This window comes from Salmo salar, chromosome 06, assembly GCF_965601325.2.
Source record: "Salmo salar chromosome 06, fSalSal1, whole genome shotgun sequence".
NCBI classification, from domain to species: Eukaryota; Metazoa; Chordata; class Actinopteri; order Salmoniformes; family Salmonidae; genus Salmo; species Salmo salar.
The window spans coordinates 41,637,963-41,658,187 of record NC_138296.1 but is presented as its reverse complement, the minus strand read 5'-3'; the positions used below and the strand labels follow the sequence as shown (position 1 = coordinate 41,658,187).

General features: G+C 40.6%; 2 protein-coding genes across 2 annotated transcripts; both read left to right on the top strand.

Annotated features, from left to right (window-relative positions):
• Positions 1-327: 327 nt before the first annotated feature.
• On the top strand, positions 328-5,033 carry LOC106607354 (BTB/POZ domain-containing protein KCTD5). The gene is made up of 6 exons (XM_014204248.3): positions 328-651; positions 1,878-1,986; positions 2,196-2,287; positions 2,732-2,827; positions 3,739-3,864; positions 4,541-5,033. Exons 1-6 carry the CDS (start codon positions 433-435, stop codon positions 4,568-4,570), a joined length of 672 nt encoding a protein of 223 aa, XP_014059723.1. The 5' UTR covers positions 328-432; the 3' UTR covers positions 4,571-5,033.
• Positions 5,034-10,028: 4,995 nt separating this feature from the next.
• LOC106607355 (SUMO-conjugating enzyme UBC9-B) lies at positions 10,029-17,979 on the top strand. Its single transcript, XM_014204249.3, has 7 exons — positions 10,029-10,264; positions 12,125-12,204; positions 13,904-13,987; positions 14,329-14,401; positions 15,731-15,840; positions 17,080-17,159; positions 17,387-17,979. The coding sequence occupies exons 2-7, from the start codon at positions 12,139-12,141 to the stop codon at positions 17,445-17,447; spliced, it is 474 nt and encodes a 157-aa protein (XP_014059724.1). The 5' UTR covers positions 10,029-10,264; positions 12,125-12,138; the 3' UTR covers positions 17,448-17,979.
• The last annotated feature ends 2,246 nt before the right edge of the window (positions 17,980-20,225 follow it).

The window sequence follows — 20,225 nt, the reverse complement described above, 5'->3', positions numbered from 1 at the left end:
GAAGGCTCAGTATGATTATTTGGGGACCAAACCTTTTTCTAAGTCATGGAGTCCCAACTGCAAAAATGATTATTATGAGAAGGATGCAGGGAGTGGTCATCACTAGCTTCAGTAGCCACAAAGTTATAAACTCCGCCCATTTCTACAATTTATTATCTTAAAATGTCATTTTAAAGTTAAGTTTAACTTTAACCACACTGCGAAATTTATGCCTGACCCTAACCTTAAATTAAGAGCAAAAAATAAAACATTTGTAGCCAATTTTGACTGTGGAATCTGACGGATGTATAATAAAAACTGGAAACCGGTGGGTGGGGGTTGTCAAACTTGGATTGCCGTACTTCATAACGATGCCTGGCCCAGTTTCCCGGCCCGCTTCAACTCAGTTCCTGTAACTTTAGCTAGCGACGCATCCAGGTTAGAGGAGCTGGGATGGCGGAGAAGAGCCCTGACTTCAGCGGCTCAGTTGACCAGTGTCCCGCCCTGTCTCCGGAACAGAGAATGCAATCACCTGGGATCGGAGCATCCAAATGGGTTCGTCTGAATGTCGGTGGGACATACTTTCTCACAACGAGGCAAACGTTGTGCCGAGACTCAAAATCGTTCCTGTACCGTCTGTGCCAGGCCGACCCCGACCTCGACTCTGACAAGGTACGGATATCTGTCTGGCAAGCTAACGTTACTATCTAGTTGGCTAATGTTAACTAGCTAACCTTTGTCTGTTTTACACACCATGTGAATGTTCTAACGTTAACTTACGTTACCTAGCTAGCATATCTAGACCGATTTACTAACTAGTTAGCTAGTTATTTTAGTTGTTTAGCTAGGAAGTAAGCCAAACGGATAGCTAATTTAGATGGTCAACGTTAGCTAACGTTACTAATGTCGTTACTAGTACAGGCTAGCTAGTTCAGCTGGCCAACGTTAACTCCCAAAGAACGTAACGTTATTTAGCTAGTTAGTCAACGTTAGTTTGTTTTCCTGTTTTTAATCTGGATAACCCTCCTGACTACAGATCTACAGTAGCTAACTAACAAATATTAATTTGGAAGACAGCACGTTTCTACTCGTAGTATATCGTACAGTACTAGTATCTGTCAGCTCGCTAACAGGCAAGTTAGTTATCTAGCCAACCACATATATATATATATATATATATATATATATATATATATATATATATATATATATATATATATATATATATAAATGGGCTTATAATATACAATTGTGCAAATGAGCCCCCCCGGAAAAGGAGCGTTGCCCTTGTAAGAGAAAGTATGATAATCCACATGTTGAACGTGTTTACCATCCTGATTTCCAACCCTCAAAGGTCACCATGCATCATTTAACAGGAGAATGACATTTAAAAGCTGGCAAAAGACCTTACAAGACAAGTTGGCTCGGTCATACAGATGCCGTTGCAATGATCACAGTATCCCAGCAGAATAGTTTCATCCCATAGTTATCTAGGATATTTACGAAACTATGCTGATTAGCATTCCTCATTTGAATTTGAGGGGAAAGTCTCCAATGTCTGTAGTCTACACTGGGCACATGAAATGTGGTAAGGAGCTGTATCTCTGCCCTCTGTATTGATTCTTGCTAATGATGGTGTGTGTGAAGGCTTGAGCAAGGCCACTGTGGTGATTCTTCAGGGATAATGAGACCTGCTAAATGTCAGTTACCCCATGTTGGCGCTGCTCCAAGATCTGGACACAGAGCTGTTGTATCCATGGATTGGCTATGGGCTTACTATGCGATTCCACAGTTCTGTTTCGATGTTTGTCACTGTACAAAAATCGTCAATGGTATCTCCCCTGATTTTGTTATTGATTGTCTGCTTTTCTCATTGTTATCGACTTCTCTTTCTTCAGGATGAAACGGGTGCCTATTTGATAGACCGGGACCCAATGTACTTTGGTCCAGTGCTCAACTACCTGAGGCATGGGAAACTGGTGCTCAATAGAGGCCTTGCAGAGGAAGGTATGATGATAATGTCTTGGGGATATGCTGAGACGTGTCTGAAGGGTTGTGCCATTCTGTCATCTTTGTTGCCGTTTCGCTCCAACACGTCACACGCTAACAATCACACGTATTACATTTAACACCACAGCAGTTCTCATTAGCATACATAGTTGTTTTCTATGATTGGGGTTTTAATAACTGGTTAAATACATTCTGTTCCCCTCAAGGTGTACTGGAAGAGGCTGAATTCTACAATATCCCTTCTTTGATCAGGCTTATTAAAGACAAAATCAGGGAGAGGGACTGCAAAACAGTTCAGGTGTGTGGGCTTGACTAAAATTGCCATTGCTATCTGGGTGATTTCTTTCTTCCCTGAGACTGTCCTGTTGTAATCACTAATACAGAGCTCTAGATATTAAAGGGGCAGTGGGGGGGCCTCTAAGGCCCTCTAACTACTGGCCAGAGGCACATCCTTAGCAAGCTCCCTCCCAAGGATCACCTCTGTTTACATGGTCTAATACGGCAATGACTCTGGGCACAAGCTCCGCTTAGCTACTGGGATTTCCAGATCTTGTTGATGTATTGGCATTAGTCCAGAGTATCCTTACCCTTGCCAGGTAGATGAGGTCAGGAATTGGCACATACTGGCTATGCTTTGCTGTGGGGGGGGGGGTGTGTGTGTGTGATTCGTATGTAGCCTATTGAGAGCACTTGCTGCTCTGTTGCATGTGAATTAACATTGCCTCTTTCTCTCTCTCCACAGCTCCCTATAAAACATGTCTACAGAGTCTTGCAGTGCCAAGAAGAGGAGCTAACACAAATGGTTTCCACCATGTCAGATGGTTGGAAGTTTGAGCAGGTAATTATCTTAAAAGGAAGAGATTGGGGAGTGTTCTGCCTCCTATTTTCAGAAATGTTCCTTTTGGCTGCACTTAGACTTGTGTTAGTTGATTAACTGTCCACGGATGATGCGGAGTTCAGTGTATAACATAAATACTATAATTGTCCTCATTTGTAGTCCTTGTGAAATACAACCTTGTAGCATAATTTGGTTACATAGCTGTTATTGTGGTACTGTATTTCTTTTTGTGAAAGTCTGACCATTTGCGAAAGGAGCTATGGCTGTGTCTGGTTCAAACAGACACTAGTTTCTGTCAGAGGCCAGGTTGCCAGAGTTAGATTTTGTCTGATCTTTATGGAACAGCAGATAAAGGGGATGTCGCTGTTTCTGTTCATTCAGGAGGACACCCTGTACTGGGTGCATTTCTGTTACTAGCCCCCTCTCTCTAGACCTTGCAGGGTGTTAGGGTCTTCCCCTCAGAGAGAACTCATGAGTGGGCTCAGGCTGCTACTCACGTTTCCTTTTTTGGGAGCCAGCAAGGTGACAGAATGTTAGGCATTCTGCTTGTGGCAGCTTTGTGAAAATGGGAGCCTACTGTATAGTGGAGTCTGTTTATTTGAATTAGCTACCACCTTAATGACAGATTTCACCCTGCGGTCTAATCCAAGGGATACTAAACATTCATGAGCAATGTAACAGCTCAAAGTGCTCAGGTGTCCTAGATAAAAGTCAGTGTTTGTTACTTTGACATTTTATTTAAAAATGATCCTTAAGTAGAATAGAAATTGTCTACTGTAATCTGTTACATTGTTTTGACTGTGCCTGGCAAGCTGTTAGAAATATTAGATTTCCCATGTGTGCATGCTTCCTATAGTCCCTTAGAAACATTTCCCTTCTCATTGGTTCCCCCCTTTTTTCTTTCTCCTCAGTTGGTCAGTATTGGCTCCTCATATAACTATGGAAACGAAGACCAGGCAGAGTTCCTGTGTGTTGTCTCTAAGGAGCTACATAACCAATCATACGGCACAAGCAGTGAACCAAGTGAAAAGGCCAAGGTGAGTATCCCAGCACTGCAACAAAAACATCTTTCATGTCTTTCATCAACGTCCTGACCATTGTTACAACCATGTATTGTGAGTTACACCGAGTTTGGTATACATGTTGTCTCACATGGCTTTGTCTAACATAAATGCACGCATAATATTTTTATTGGTCATGGATCCTGCAATTCCTTTCTCTGCATGCTGCATTTCCTGCAGAGGACAAATACAAGGATTTTTAGAAACATTTTGCCAATGACTGTATCTACCTTTGAATGTAAGGGGACAATGGGTGAGATTTTGCTTAGACCCCTGCCATTGTGGTCTTAAACCTTTCTCCAAGTGCCCCTTCATCCCTATGAGCCCATTACCTAGAGAGCATCCCGCTAATCATCATCTAGACAAGAGTAATGCCTCGATAATGATTTAAACTACTTTAATATTTAATGACCTCCTGTCACTAGCTTCTGCAGTTCATGGAATTCTCCATAGCCTTAGTCTCCCCGCTTTCCAGTCTCCTGGTTAAAAAAAATCCGTTCCTCAACAACAACAAAAAACGAACATTTTAGGCTTCGTCCTGCCTGTTAAATGCTAACTCATAATACTTTTTGTCAAAGGTTTTTTGGAACATACTGTTTAGTATGAAATAGGCCTAAACATCTTATTTTGCTCTGACCATTTTTTTTTGCAGATTCTTCAAGAACAAGGCTCTCGAATGTGAAGAGACTGTTCAGTCCTTAGGATTGCGTCCTGCTATGATGTCCAGATATAAAGACACAAACTACATCACATTCTGAGGAGCGTTATGGCACGCTGAAGAAGCTGGCTAACTGCAGTCTACACACCATTTTTCTTTCAGACATCAAATCAAAATGTGCAATCGATAGCGTTACTCAGTTTTTGGGCCTACATAGTTAAACTGGACTGTAGATCTTCACACAGAGAGAAGGGCCTTAACACTTATCATATTGTCCACAGCATTTATACTTGGTCCATCGTTTACTCAGGGTCTCTAATAGTTTTGGGGAAGATGCATTAGGTGTGCACTGTCTGGTGGGACATTAGTTCAAACATCTGTGCGTACTACATTATGCCAGTCCTTCACATAGAAAAATCAAACCTCTGAGAAATTAATAGGCAAGCATGTTTTAAAAGTTAAATATTTAAGACTATTTATATGGAGTTGTATAGATTCATACTGTCTTGTTAGAGGCGAAGACTGTATTGACAGTTTATTTATTTTTTACATATCTTTAAACCGATTTATTTATGGCCCTTTCCAAATATCCATTCAACCTGCACATTATCAGTTTTTTTGGGAAGGAGGACATTGTTATAACTACTTCTACCAGGGTTACTGTATGATAATGAGGTTGAGGTGATGTTAGGGAATGCCAGATGTTAAAGGACTAAAACTTGTCTTCCATCCCTGGACTCTGGCAGGTTTTAGTTGGGTTACCTGTTAGGCAGCCACTGTGGAACTGGAACACGTTGTTATGTTTTAGAGGACATTGTACCTAGAGCCATTTGATAGGCACATTTTTCCCACATTGACATATGACAGTGACTGTTATCGGCTGGTGTTGCGAAGGGCCTGTTTTCCGTGAGAAAGAAAAGCATTTTTGTCTCTTGCATGAATTAGTGCATATCTGCTTGTTTGTGTGTGTATACACGATCCTTACGCTTCTGCGGTTTGACTATATTGAACTTTGACAGGGCTGTATACCAAGCAAAATTATACCAAACGGGCAGTTTTCAATCATACACGTTCTAAGCTAAAATGCTTTGGTCATGTATTGATGAAAAGATTGGATATTATAATGTAGTCATTACCATGGTTCAATTTGTAGATGGTTGAGCTACTTATTGAATACATTAACATTGTCCGTATATGAAAACATTTCTTTTGGAAAATGTTGCCTTTGTTCAATGACCAAATCAATGTCTGAATTTCAACCTTAATCTGAATTTCTTTTGTCAGGGATAAGGAAATTCGGTAGTCTACATGCATATCTATGAGGAGTTGTACGTAGAGAAAGTATAATAATATTCAGATGTGTTATCAGTGTATGCTATTTCTTCCTCACACACACACACACACACACACACACGGGCTTTAACTAGTGGAATACAAGCAATAATCTCTGTAAAGGTCAATTGGACCCCTCCTGTTGCCTGGTCAAGGTAAAGTTTACATGTCTAGTGTTTTATAATCCGGATCTTACTTACCTTGCCCTTGTGACACAATGCTCTAATTTGGCTGGTTTAAACATCTGTATATTACTATGTTTACATATCCCAGATAGTTGCTGTCAGCCATTTATCTAGTACGCAGACGGATAGTTTTCCAACATTTTCCGTGGACAGTTTTTCTTGGTCACTGAGTTGTCTTGTGGTGATAAGTGCCTCTTTTGCCTCTGAGGCTTCACAGTGCATGTGAAATCTGTTGCAGTGATGCCCATAACCACGAGGGCTCACTGTTTGTGTCCACCCTGCAGTGACAGTGAAGACATTCTGAACAGTGTGGGCCATGTGTGTCTAGTGTGGTGTCCTTTGACAGCAGATTCTTAAACACAGAAGGGGGTGTCAGCCATTGCATGGATGGCCTGATGCACCTTCCACCATGCCCTCAGCTCTGCAGGACACCACTTCACTCCACTGTGACACTTCAGCTCCTGTTTGACCGTTATTTTCTAGAATGCTTATCAAGACACGTGATCCCTCTGAGGCTGCTATGGGTTTCTAATGGGACATTGTTCCAGTTTTCCGTTAAATGTATTTTAAAAATGAACAGAGGCAGACAATTGTTATTTGCTCCATTTGATCACTGCTGTTCCTCTATATTAGTATCAAATGTTTTATATTTTTTTATGCTTACTGTGTATACATACTATATTATATACATGTAATAGCACGTTTTGACTGGGGATAATGGAAATTATGGTGATGCTAGACCTGGTGGATTTAATCAATAAATGGTAATGAATTCAACTCTTGTATTGTATTTGAACAAACTGTTGCAGAGCCATAGAGAAATACTAACCACATGGCTGTCATCAATATGTTAGATGCACTGTATAGAGCAAGGGTGCACTTGAAAGGAAATATGGTAATAACTAAGCATCTTTAGAAACTGGTAGGCCATCATTGTAAATAAGAATTTGTTCTTAACTGACTTACCTAGTTAGATAAATATCAAATGACAGACTCAAGTTTGGTCCATCACAGAGTTAAATCATATTGAGCTACTGTTCAAACACAAAGCTCCATTCAGTAGTGCACAAACAGTACAGTACGAAGATGTGCAGAAACTGCTACTCATAGAGCCCCAAAGTGGAGGTGTCATAATACCTATAAAACCTAGCGGTTAAACAGATAAATGGTTCCAATTGTTTTTTCCACTATTCATTTTTCCTATAGGGAAATTTAGAAACAATTAAAATAAGGGCTGTGTTTTGAAAAGGCTTACCCTGGTGTGACGTTCTGATAACCATGTAAATCTCTCAGATAAGGTGACTTTTATCAATATATTCAGCTTTATTTTCTCTCAGATCTGAAAAAAATGCTAATTAGCATTAAAGTAGACATCATGCAAGACTACAAATCCCAGCAAGCTCCTGCACGTCATCTCTAGCTAACAGGTATTGTGTCCATTTAAAACTTGCACAAGACCGTTCACAGAATTGTCCATTTAAAGAAATGTAGCCAATTTTAATCATTACTACATTTAGCTAATATTAGATAGTTAATCCAGAGATTCTTACCTTTTGCTTGGATTCGGCAGGCTCGTCCAGATCGCCATGGCATTTGCAGTTCTTTATGACAGCCACATTAGCAGCTAATTAGCGTTTCATTTTTGGGGGGTAATATATTGATAAACGTAACATTGTCCTAGAGAGATTTACACTGTTATCAAAATATACACTGTTATCAAAATGTCATGCCAGGGTACGCCTACATGAAACACAGCCCTTAGTTTAAGTGTTTCTACAATCACCTATGGGATAAATGAATCGTGGAAAAACAATTGTAATCATTTCCCTGTTTGACCACTAGGCTATATGGGTATTACTCATACTGTGTTTTTCAAATGTTTTTATTTAACCTTTATTTAACTAGGCAAGTCAGTTTAGAACAAATTCTTATTTACAATGACGGCCTATCCTGGCCAAACCCTAACTCGGACGACGCTGGGCCAATTGTGTGCCGCCTTAAGCGACTCCCAATCATTGCCGGTTATGATACCGCCTGGAATCGAACCAGGGTCTGTAGTGACACCTCTAGAACAGATGCAGTGCCTGAGACCACTGCGCCACTCAGGTGGTACTCTATAGAAATCCCCTATCACACTTGTAGGCAATGTCATCGGGTCTAATGGTCCAGACTGTGCACATACATGCTGTCAAAGGCACTCCTTCAATATCAAGTTGTTTTTTGTGTAAATTAACTTGTCAGTTTGTCACTTTCACGAGGTTGGAGTAAAAACATGTTCCACTACTTAAGACATTGACTCGAATCTAGGTTGTACATTCTCTCGAAATCTGAAGGCACAACTAAGGAAGAATGTTTCACTTTTCTCATTGACTTCTCAAACCCCGGCTTGGTCTGTTTCGCAATCGTTCCCGGAAGTCTCGCGATGTTGCGCCTCTGGGGTTAGAAACTCTGTGGCACAACATTGTAGAACGTTCAGATAGAAACACATCGAGGAACTCTGGTCAATCAATTTAACACGAAAGTTTCAGTAGCCTACGATGCACCAAAGATGTTCTAGTTCCGTTCTGGTTGCTGGTTGTAGCCTCCTAAACACGATCCAGGTTTTGTGAACAAACCTCGTTTATGAAGGGATCATCTGTATGTGTTAGAAACGAAGTAGTGTGATTATTGTCATCATAATGTTTAGCAGCTACTATAACGCTTATTAATGCATCATTATCTATTTCCACACAGAATGCAATATTTAAGTAGGAAAATACTCTCGAGTGATTCCCAAAAATATTGTCATAAACTAAGATTTTGCACAGTCCTAGCCAGAAGATTCCAACCCTACTATTACACTTTTTTACAGTGAGCTGCACTGGGGATGGAACGCTATCATGGTTAAATTAAGACAGCTGAGCCAGAGTAAGATATGGGTCAGAAAACGTACGTCAATGCAGGCATGGGGTATAGAGAGAAATAGTAATGGTGTAATTTTGTAGTCATTAACCCTGCCGTGGCCCGTTGGACAAAGCCTATTAGGAATATAAATGTCATTTTTGTGGGGTTTTTGGATGAACGGCAAAAATAAGGTCTGTGGTAAACACAGGCTTAGGAGATCTTATATATTTTGTTCTATGAGATAATCTTTATAAGCTAACGTCACATTTTGCAAACGTTTAAGAATTTATGTTGTAAAAAAAGCACAAAGGCTTCATAATTCATAAAAGTCATGTTAACGGACTGCTACTATCGTATAGAACAAAACGTATCATATCTCCTAAGCCAGTGTTCACCTCAGACCTTATTTTCTGCGTTTATTCCAAGACCCTAAACTTTCCCTACTAATTTTTGAGTGGCGCAGTGGTCTAAGACACTGCATCTCAGTGCAAGAGGCATCACTGCAGTACCTGGTTCGAATCCAGGCTGCATCACATCCGGACGTGATTGGGAGTCAGGGTAGACCGTCATTGTAACTAATTTCCGGGTTTTAGGACTACAAGCTGGTGAGCTCTACTAGCACTGAACTCCTTTATCCATACTGATACATCGAGAAGAAGGAAATACTGTTTGTTTTTTTGAAAAACTGCCCTTTTTTGTCCTCATGCTAACTAGCAGTAGCTACTGCAGCCAGTGCAGCCAGACCCCAGTGCAGCTCAGTGTAAACAAGCATAATGGTAGGGTCGAAATATTTTGGCTACACTCAGTCCCTAACTTTGGATGTACTGTCTCTTTAAATGCATAGCTGTCCAATGCTTTGCCTGAAAGTCATGATTAAAATCTCAAAATGATCATATAATTTGTACCAACATACACCGTACCTTGCATTTTCTGCAAAATATAATACATTCATCGTATTAGTTGTGTCACCACATAGTTCACAGAATATTCATTGTTTCATGTTTTTGTCTTGTTTGTTCTTGTTAAATAGCTGTCTCATAATACATTTGTGACGGTAGCAAATTTGATTACAACCACTCTTACTTTATAAGCAACACCTTGTAGAGAACTAATTGTCATATTAAGTCATTGGCGCTAATTGTTTTCAGGCACTAGCAAGTAATCAGGTCCTATTTAGCCTAGGCTAAATTTCATTTTTTTTTTTCAGGAGGGAAACTTCACTAGCCTAGCTAGATTTGTCTCGAGTTAGATAAAAAAAAAATTGGGCTACACGAGTGCTCTTTTAAAAATATAGATAGTGATTTTTATCACACTGAAGGTAAGTCTTTGTCGCCTACTGAGAATGTTTTGTTTTTTATCCGTAGTCGGTGTAAGTTTTTTTTTTTTTTTTTTTTTGGTTTGGGGTTTATGAAGCGAACGCCAGAAGGCTTGCTACTATTAGCTAGGCTAAAGTAGTTGGCTGGCTAACTACACTATTCAGACGGAAGACTGAAACACCTGCATTTACGTCAATCTTAAACGTCACATGTTCTTATCTCGGCTGGATATGTGTATTTAAATGGCTAAGGCATCTTAAACTGGACTTCTATGTAGTTAACCTAGCCTCGAAATGTGACTGCTGCGCACTCTCAGTTGCATACTTGTTTAGCGGCTTTTCGTGCCAACATTGCGCAGAGTTGCATATTCGCTTTGGACAACAGAAAGACAACAATTGTAACTTTTACAGCAGTAGTTATCCAATCAATACATACTTTATGGTGCATGTGTGTCAACAAAAGCTGCTATAGCTAACATGCTAGTTCGCTACATTTGCAACCAGCGTTACCTGTTCCTTTGTACCATTCCGCTGAGTGATAACCTAAACAGCCAACAGATATCTCGGTTGCGAGATTAAAAAAAAAAAAATCCTATTACTCAAGGCCAAAGTTCCTCCTGTCATTATATTTTAGGTCTCTCAGTTTTGTCAGCATATTGATAGTAGCACATTCAAAAAATGAATTGCGTTAGTCTGGTATGAAGCTTCAATACTATAGCTACAGATGGAACAATGAGACAGATTTTACATTGGATTTTCAAATATGAAGCATCGCTTGGCGTTTCCTCTCTACCAAATATGGTAGTGAGGAAGCCCACTGGCGCGCAGTGGGAGAAGATTTAACGAAATCGATTTTGGCCTATATTCTGCACATTTTCTCATCGATGAAACATTTGATCTCAAAACAGTATTTTCCCAAAACTAGAATATGTTTTGAACAGAGTGGACTAAGATCAGTAGACTTTAGCCTTAGCCAAAGTTTATCAAATCGCATTGTTTAGGAGTGCAAGTCGAATTGAGTTATTGCACACACGCATTTGAGTAGGCGTTCCCTAACGGAAGTATTCAGATGTATGCTAGAACTGGCCAATAGGATCTCGCTAGCTTTGCTCTGCCCACCATCTTGCTTGTTCTGCCCACTATGACTCATTGGTTCCCATTGGAATTGAGTGTGGTCCATCTTTGTTTAGTTAAAATATTTGTTATAGCTTTTCTACACACAGGGCCCCCAGCTACCTACAATAACCAGGCTTCCCAGATAATGTGAAGTAAAATATTTTCACCAGTGTATCCACCAGATTATTCAGTTTGTTTGGTCTTTAAGTTGTTTTATGCAGTCAATGCTTACATTACACTAAGATGGAGAAAAAGGGCTCAAACGGTTCTTCGGCTGTCCCCATAGGGGAACCCTTTGGTTTCAGGTTCTTCCTGGATCCAAAAGGGTTTTCTATGGGTACATTTGATGAACCAGATTGCACCTTTACTAAGAGTGTAGGAGAACTTAGAGCCTACCTGAATGGAAGTCAGTGGTACCTTTTTACTACACACACGAGCAACAAGCCGCATTACAATGATAAACAATATGAAATACTGAGTTCATATTGAACACATTTATGCTAGGTGTCTGATTGTGCCCCTTGGAACCTGTGGATGTGACCTAGTTGAAGTGGTTGCAGCATTGTGAGCTTTCTGAGCACCACATTTGGCTGTGCTGTTATCCAGAGACTAGTAAAATGAATTGATCATGTGCCAGAGAAACGAAAACCACCTGAACTGATCTGTGGGCTGAACTTGTGCATCACATCTGCATTGTTTATTTCAATAGAGCTGTACACCACTGTTGATCTCTTGTTTTTGATTTAGGGAGTCCTCAAGTCATGTCTGGTATAGCCTTAAGTCGTCTTGCACAAGAAAGAAAGGCCTGGAGGAAAGACCATCCTTTTGTGAGTATCAAGGAACTTGGGGTGGAAGCCATTTTCATGTCAACAGTGCCTTTTGTGTAGAAGCCTAGCTGGTTCTTTAAGGGCATGTGTCATTTTGGAAGACCTGCTTGTGGAAATGTGTTTTCTGGATAGTCTATTCCACCTAATGTTTTACACTATGCTAAGCAGAGCTGTACTGCCCTGGCCTGGTTGAATAAACTTTATTGAGCCCAAGTGGGAGATTTGTCACCAGCATAACTCTTACAGGGGGACAATACAAGCATAGGCCTACATCTGAACATGTACTGCATAACTGATGGCTGTTGGAACGAATAAAATAGCCTATGTTACAGGTGACTGAGCCATTAACAGGGCAGCGCTGCCAACTAAACACATTGAGTTAGGCATCCATAGAGGGTCAGGGGCTAAGGATTGATTCTGGGCAGGGCTGTAGTTGGCAAGTTCATGGAGTTAGACACTTCTTTGGACACTTAACAACCCTCCAGACGAGCTTCAATGCCATACAACTCTCCTTCCGTGGTCTCCCAACTGCTCCTAAATACAAGTAAAACTAAATGCATGCTCTTCAACTGATCGCTGCCTGCACCTGCCCGCCTGTCCAGCATCACTTCTCTGGACGGTTCTGACTTAGAATTTGTGGATAACTACAAATACCTAGGTGTCTGGTTAGACTGTAAACTCTCCTTCCAGACTCACATCAAAAGTTCAAAGTTAAATCTAGAATTGGCTTCCTATTTCGCAACAAAGCAGCCTTCACTCATGCTGCCAAACATACCCTTGTAAAACTGACCATCCTACCAATCCTCGACTTCGGCGATGTCATTACAAAATAGCCTCCAATACCCTACTCAACAAGCTGGATGCAGTCTATCACAGTGCCATCTGTTTTGTCACCAAAGCCCCATATACTACCCACCACTGCGACCTGTACGCTCTCGTTGGCTGGCCTTCGCTTCATAGTCGTCGCCAAACACATTGGCTCCAGGTCATCTACAAGACCCTGCTAGGTAAAGTCCCCCCTTATCTCCGCTCACTGGTCACCATAGCAGCACCCACCTGTAGCACTCGCTCCAGCAGGTATATCTCTCTGGTCACCCCTAAAGCCAACTCCTCCTTTGGTCGTCTCTCCTTCCAGTTCTCTGCTGCCAATGACTGGAACGAACTACAAAAATCTCTGAAACTGGAAACACTTATCTCCCTCACTAGCTTTAAGCACCAGCTATCAGAGCAGCTCCCAGATCACTGCACCTGTACATAGCCCATCTATAATTTAGCCCAAACTACTACCTCTTCCCCTACTGTATTTATTTATTTTATTTATTATTTTGCTCCTTTGCACCATATTATTTATATTTTAACTTTGAACTTCAAATTATAATTCTACCATTCCAGTGTTTTACTTGCTATACTTTTTACTTTGCCACCATGGCCTTTTTTGCCTTTACCTCCCTTATCTCACATCATTTGCTCACATTGTGTATATAGTCTTATTTTTGTCTACTGTATCATTGATTGTATGTTTTACTCCATGTGTAACTCTGTTTCTGTATGTTGTCGAACTGCTTTGCTTTATCTTGGCCAGGTCGCAATTGTAAATGAGAACTTGTTCTCAACTTGCCTACCTGGTTAAATAAAGGTGAAATAAATAAATAAATAAAAACATTTAACGTGTTGAACAATATCTCTTCCCTCTCCCTAGGGGTTTGTTGCTGTGCCAACAAAAAACCCAGATGGAACAATGAACTTGATGAATTGGGAGTGTGCCATCCCTGGAAAGAAGGGGGTAAGAGTCTCTCTGGAGTGAGAGCAGAACTTTCTCTATGTATTGTAGGTACCACTATGTTCAGACTGGAGGAAGCAATCACTTCCTGTGCAGCTTAATAAGTTGGCACTGTATGGTGTTTTTACACTGGACATCAGATTTAGTTTTAATAAAACTAAGCAGGGTATTAATTGGTTGTAGGAAATATTAAATGCACTGAGGTGCTGATACTAACATCTGTATAGCTGCTGGATGACCAATGTTAATTGATTACCAAAGTTGTGTGACATTCTCATTGCTTCACTATAAACAACTCTACAGTTACTGGAGTGTTGACCAAATTGCTGTATTTCTCTCCACAGACCCCATGGGAGGGGGGCTTGTTTAAACTCCGAATGCTCTTCAAGGATGACTATCCTTCTTCACCTCCCAAGTGTATGTTTTCTCTTTAAAAGTCCAATGCAGCTGTTATCTGTCTAATTTCTGGTTAACAGTTAAGTACCTTACTGTGGGTGAATGATGCGTCTTGCCATAGATCCAGCATTTACAATATTACACTGATTGCCAGATGGTGGACCTATAACAAGAAAATGCTAACTTTAAAAGCTCATGCCCCTCACCCCATTTGACAAAGTCATGAAATTCGTTACATGGATCCCTCATAAGGAATTAATTTGCCTCTGGGACCCATAAGGTCCGCCATTGAGAAATGTGTGATACCACTGAGGTGCTACTCTTATGGCACCGAATGACTGATCTCCATGAAACATGATATGGCATCTATGGCCAAAGGTCTCAATGCAACATTTTTCACACTAGTACCTAAAACATGGCCACTATTGATGGCTCCTGAGTGTCGCAACGGTCTAAGGCACTGCATCTCAGTGCAAGAGTCGTCACAAACAGTCCCTGGTTCGAATCCAGGCTGTATCACATTCGGCCGGGATTGGAGTCCCATAGTGCGCCGCACAATTGGCCCAGCGTTGGCCGCAGTAGGCCGTCATTGTAAATACTTTTTTTCTTGACTTGCCTAGTTAAATAAAATGTTTACGTGAATGTGGTCCACTACATGTCGGTCAAGTCAAGCATGTTCATAGTGTAACAAAATTTGGTACGCATGTTGCAAACACTCAATACTCAACATATGCAAGAGCATTCATATTGACGCTATAACGGGCATATGTTTTTATTGCTGTTTGACTCAGTGATGAAATTTGGCACACATGCTCAGGGAAATTGGTCTAGCTAACCCACGCAATATCTGACACCACGGGACCTATTTGACCCAACTTGGGTGAGTGATGCATCTTGACAAATGGATCTGTCATTTACAAAATTAGTGATTGCCCCTAGGGGGTGCTGCATTAGTGGGGATGACATGTTTACTCTTGCCTTGTTGGCCATTTTTTATTGAAAACAAACCAAAATAGCTTCTGCGGCGAGCAATTTTGCTTGGACTGGTGGTGTGAGTGGGTAGGGGGCAAACAGAAAACCAGCTGTTTGAACTCTCCTTATTGGTCTTTTAACGCATTTTACCAGGCAGGCTTAAACTACATCCCACCAAAACAGGCTGAAATTTCAGTCACTTTTCAAACCGCTCTTATACTAAAAGGTCATTATCATAATGTTCAGTATTATTCCAACCTCAGTGTGGATAGAGGGAGATGTATATTGAAAATCACGGTGTTTAATGAACTGCAAATAAGTGCCATCTGGAATTTTTCCATATTGTGCTAATAATTATATTTTCTCCGCTCATGGCAGGCAAATTTGAGCCCCCTTTGTTCCATCCAAATGTATATCCCTCTGGTACAGTCTGTCTATCGATTTTAGAGGAGGACAAAGACTGGAGGCCAGCCATCACTATCAAACAAGTAAGAGCTTTCATCCAAGACCACTTCTCTGGTTTTAGATTTTTCTTTGCCTATAACCCTAGGAATAGTAATATACACTCCTCTCAGTATGTATTTGGACAGTGAAGCTAATATAAAAAATTTGCCTGTATACTCCAGCATTTTGGATTTGAGATCAAATGTTTCATATGATGCGACGGAACAGAATGTCACATTTTATTTGAGTATTTTCATATTGATCTGCTTTAATCATTTAGAAATGAAAGCACTCTATCTAGTACCCCCTTTTCCAAAAATACAGAGAAAGATCCAGAAATTATAGAAGGCATTAATAAATGCACAATGAGTAACGCTAACTTGGCTATACACATTGGGTACCAGTAGAGCCGATGTGCAGGGGAATGAGGTAATTGCCGTAGATAATGCATTCACCTGGACTTTGTCCATTTTGTTACGTTACAGCCTTATTCTAAAATGGATTTAAAAAAATCTGCAATCTAAACACAATACCACATGTGTTGAGGTTTTTGAACACTTGTAAATTAATCCTGAGAATGCCATGATTTAAGAAGTCATGAATAATGATTCCAGTCAGGCTACAACAAAACATGTGACTCTCACCATTACAATAACAGGAGATTACCAATTTTCAGAGGTAAGATCTTTGTGCCTCTAACTGCACTTACCATTATTCACTAATACACAGTAAAACGGATATGTAGGAAAATATCCTTAAATAAAAGGTGACTTTCTGTACTGTCACCTCATTGGTCTCCCGAGTGGCGCAGCGGTCTAAGGCACTGCATCTCAGTGCTAGATGTCACTACAGACACCCTTGTTCAAATCCAGGCTGTATCACAACCGGCTGTGATTGGGAGTCCCATAGGGTGGAGCACAATTGTCCCAGCATCGTCTGGGTTTGGCCAGTGTTGGCAGTCATTGTAAATAAGAATTTGTTCTTAACGGTCTTGCCTAGTTAAATAAATGTTAACTGATCTCAAATCCAAAATGCTGGGCTATAGAGTAACATTTTAGCTTTACTGTCCAAATGCTTATGGAGTGGCTACATTTAGATGAGATCTTTGTGTCAGTGTGGATAAGAACTGTACTCATGTATACAGGTGACTTCTGGCTGCACTGTAAACGGCTTTGCTGCAGAGGGCAGCATGGCTTCATGGTGATTACTTATTTGGTGAAATTGACTTGAAGCCATGGAAGGTTGCTAACACAAATTGCCATATACTTTGTTTTCATCCACAGATATTGTTAGGAATCCAAGAGCTCCTAAATGAACCAAATATCCAGGATCCTGCACAAGCTGAGGCGTATACAATTTACTGGTGGGTTTGAGCCAGTAGATATTTTAATTAAGTGAAAGGTTTGTCAAATGTCAGTCGGAGTAGGATACGCACAGCTGCTGGCAAAATCTTCTCATTAGCTAGTGCCCATCCTGGCCAATAGTTTGTCTAGCTGTTTGCCAACATTGTTGAAAAACTGTTAGTTGATACTTGATATTTCTAGGAAATATCCCATTCCTCATAACATGCCTCCATCTCTTTCATTTCAGCCAAAACAGAGTGGAATATGAAAAAAGGGTTCGAGCACAAGCCAAAAAGTTTTCTCCATAAAGCTCCAAGACTACGCAAGATTGAAATTGGTTTGCTGAGGATTTTGTCTCTGCCCCCTTTTTGTCTGCCTCCCAACTATGTCCATTGCTCACCTATTTCCTGCTGGACTGTTTTTAAAACTGAATGTGTGCCATTTCTGTCCATCACTCACATACTGATACTCCCTTTGCTTTTTTTGACTCGGAAGTCCTGGATTTGAAGGTGGACTACGCCGCCACCACAAAGGATTTTCTTTACTCCAACTGTGGTATTTCTTTTTCAAGAGCTCACGCTTGTCAGAAAAGACTGTATGAAATGGGAGTCACTTCTGTTGATTTTTATTAATGTATTCAATGTTAGGCAAAATAATTCTATGTTCTGATAAAGATATAGAGAAACAGGCCTCAATGAATCCATTCAAAGGTAGTTTAGTGTATCTGCATCAGACTCTGTTAAGTTGTTTTGGTCCAAATATTTAGATTTAAATAAAACTGTTTGTACAACGCTAGTGTTAATACATGTCGATGGACTTGGTTCCATCTTTCCCAATGCATTGTGTTGCCAGTTGAATGCTTGTTACTCTTGAAGGTTGACTTTGGGTAAAAATAACGGCTTCAGACGGTGTACCTGATCAAATCAGTCTTTCAATGTCATTTAATGCTTAAACAAATGGTTGAATAAGAGATTTGGCTATAAGTGCCATTTATCAATTGCTTCTGTCCAAAAACCAAATTCTGTGAAATGACAATACATACTGGACGAGTTACTGGCTCATTGAACCAGCTACAGTTGAAGTCGGCAGTTTATGTAAACTTAACACGGAGCCCAAACCGGCTGGGCACGTGCATAGTTTCGTGCATAATTTTCTTTTGTCCCCCTACACAACGCGATCACGACACGCAGGTTAAAATATCAAAACAACCTCAGAACCAATTACATTAATTTGGGAACAGGTCAAAAAGCATTACACATCTATGGCAATTTAGCTACTTAGCTTGCACTTGCTAGCTAATTTGTCCTATTTAGCTAGCTTGCTATTGCTAACTAATTTGTCCTTGGATATAAACATTGAGTTATTTTACCTGAAATGCACAAGGTCCTCTACTCTGACAATCCACACATAAAATGGTCAACAGAATCGTTTCTAGTCCTTCCAGGCCTTTTCATCTTTGTATTTATATGGTGATTGACATCTAAACATTCATAGTTTTACCACACCGACCCCCGCAACAGTTTGTCTTTCAATCACCCACGTGGGTGTAACCAATGAGATGGGAGAGGCAGAACTTGCAGCGTGGCCTGCATCAGAAATAGAAAGGTGTTCAATTTTAGCCCTTGGCACCGCAGACGCTTGTTGATGAGCGCCAGCACTGTGTGTGCAATAAGTGAATAACAGATTTCTAAATTTATTTTGCAATGTGCATGCGATGCGAGCGGTGTGGTCAGCCTATTAGGTAGGAGTCATTAAAACTAGTTTTTCAACAACTCCACAAATTTCTTGTCAACAACCTATAGTTTTGGCAAGTCGGTTAGGACATCTACTTAGTGCATAACACAAGTATTTTTTCCAACAATTGTTTACACTTTATCTTATAATTCAATATCACAATTCCAGTGGGTCAGAAGTTTACATGCACTAAGTTGACTGCCTTTAAACAGTTTGGAAAATTCCAGAAAATGTCATGGCTTTAGAAGCTTCTGATAGGCTAATTGACATCATTTGAGTCAATTGGAGGTGTACCTGTGGATGTATTTCAAGGCCAACCTTCAAACTCAGTGGCTCTTTGCTTGACATCATGGGGAAATCAACCAAGACCTCAGAAAAGAAACTGTAGACCTCCACAAGTCTGATTCATTCTTGGGAGCAATTTCCAAACGCCTGAAGGTACCACGTTCATCTGTATAAACAATAGTACGCAACACCATGGGACCATGCAGCCGTCATACCGCTCAGGAAGCAGATGTGTCCTGTCTCCTAGAGATGAACGTACTTTGGTGCGGAAAGTGCAAATCAATCCCAGAACAACAGCAACGGACCCTGTGAAGATGCTGGAGGAAACAATACAAAAGTATCTATATCCACAGTAAAACAAGTCCTATATCAACATAACCTGAAAACCCGCTCAGCAAGGAAGAAGCCACTGCTCCAAAACCGCCATAAAAAAGCCAGACTACGGTTTGCAACTGCACGTGGGGACAAAGATTGTATTTTTTTGGAAAGATGTCCTCTGGTCCGATGAAACAAAAATAGAACTGTTTGGCCATAATAACTATCATTATGTTTGGAGGAAAAAGGGGGATGCTTGCAAGCCGAAGAATACCATCCTAACCGTGAAGCATGGGGGTGGCAGCATCATGTTGTGGGGGTACTTTGCTGCAGGAGGGACTGGTGCACTTCACAAAATAGATGGCATCATGAGGTAGGAAAATTATGTGGATATATTGAAGCAACATCTCAAGACATCATTCAGGAAGTTAAATCTTGGTCACAAATGGGTCTTCCAAATGGACAATGACCCCAAGCATACTTCTAAAGTTGTGACAAAATGGCTTAAGGACAACAAAGTCAAGGTATTGGAGTGGCCATCACAAAGCCTTGACCTCAATCCTATAGAACATTTGTGGACAGAACTGAAAAAGCGTGTGCGAGCAAGGAGGCCTACAAACCTGACTTCGTTACACCAGTTCTGTCAGGAGGAATGGGACAAAATTCACCCAACTTATTGTGGGAAACTTGTGGAAGGCTACCTGAAACGTTTGACCCAAGTTAAACAATTTAAGGCAATGCAACCAAATACT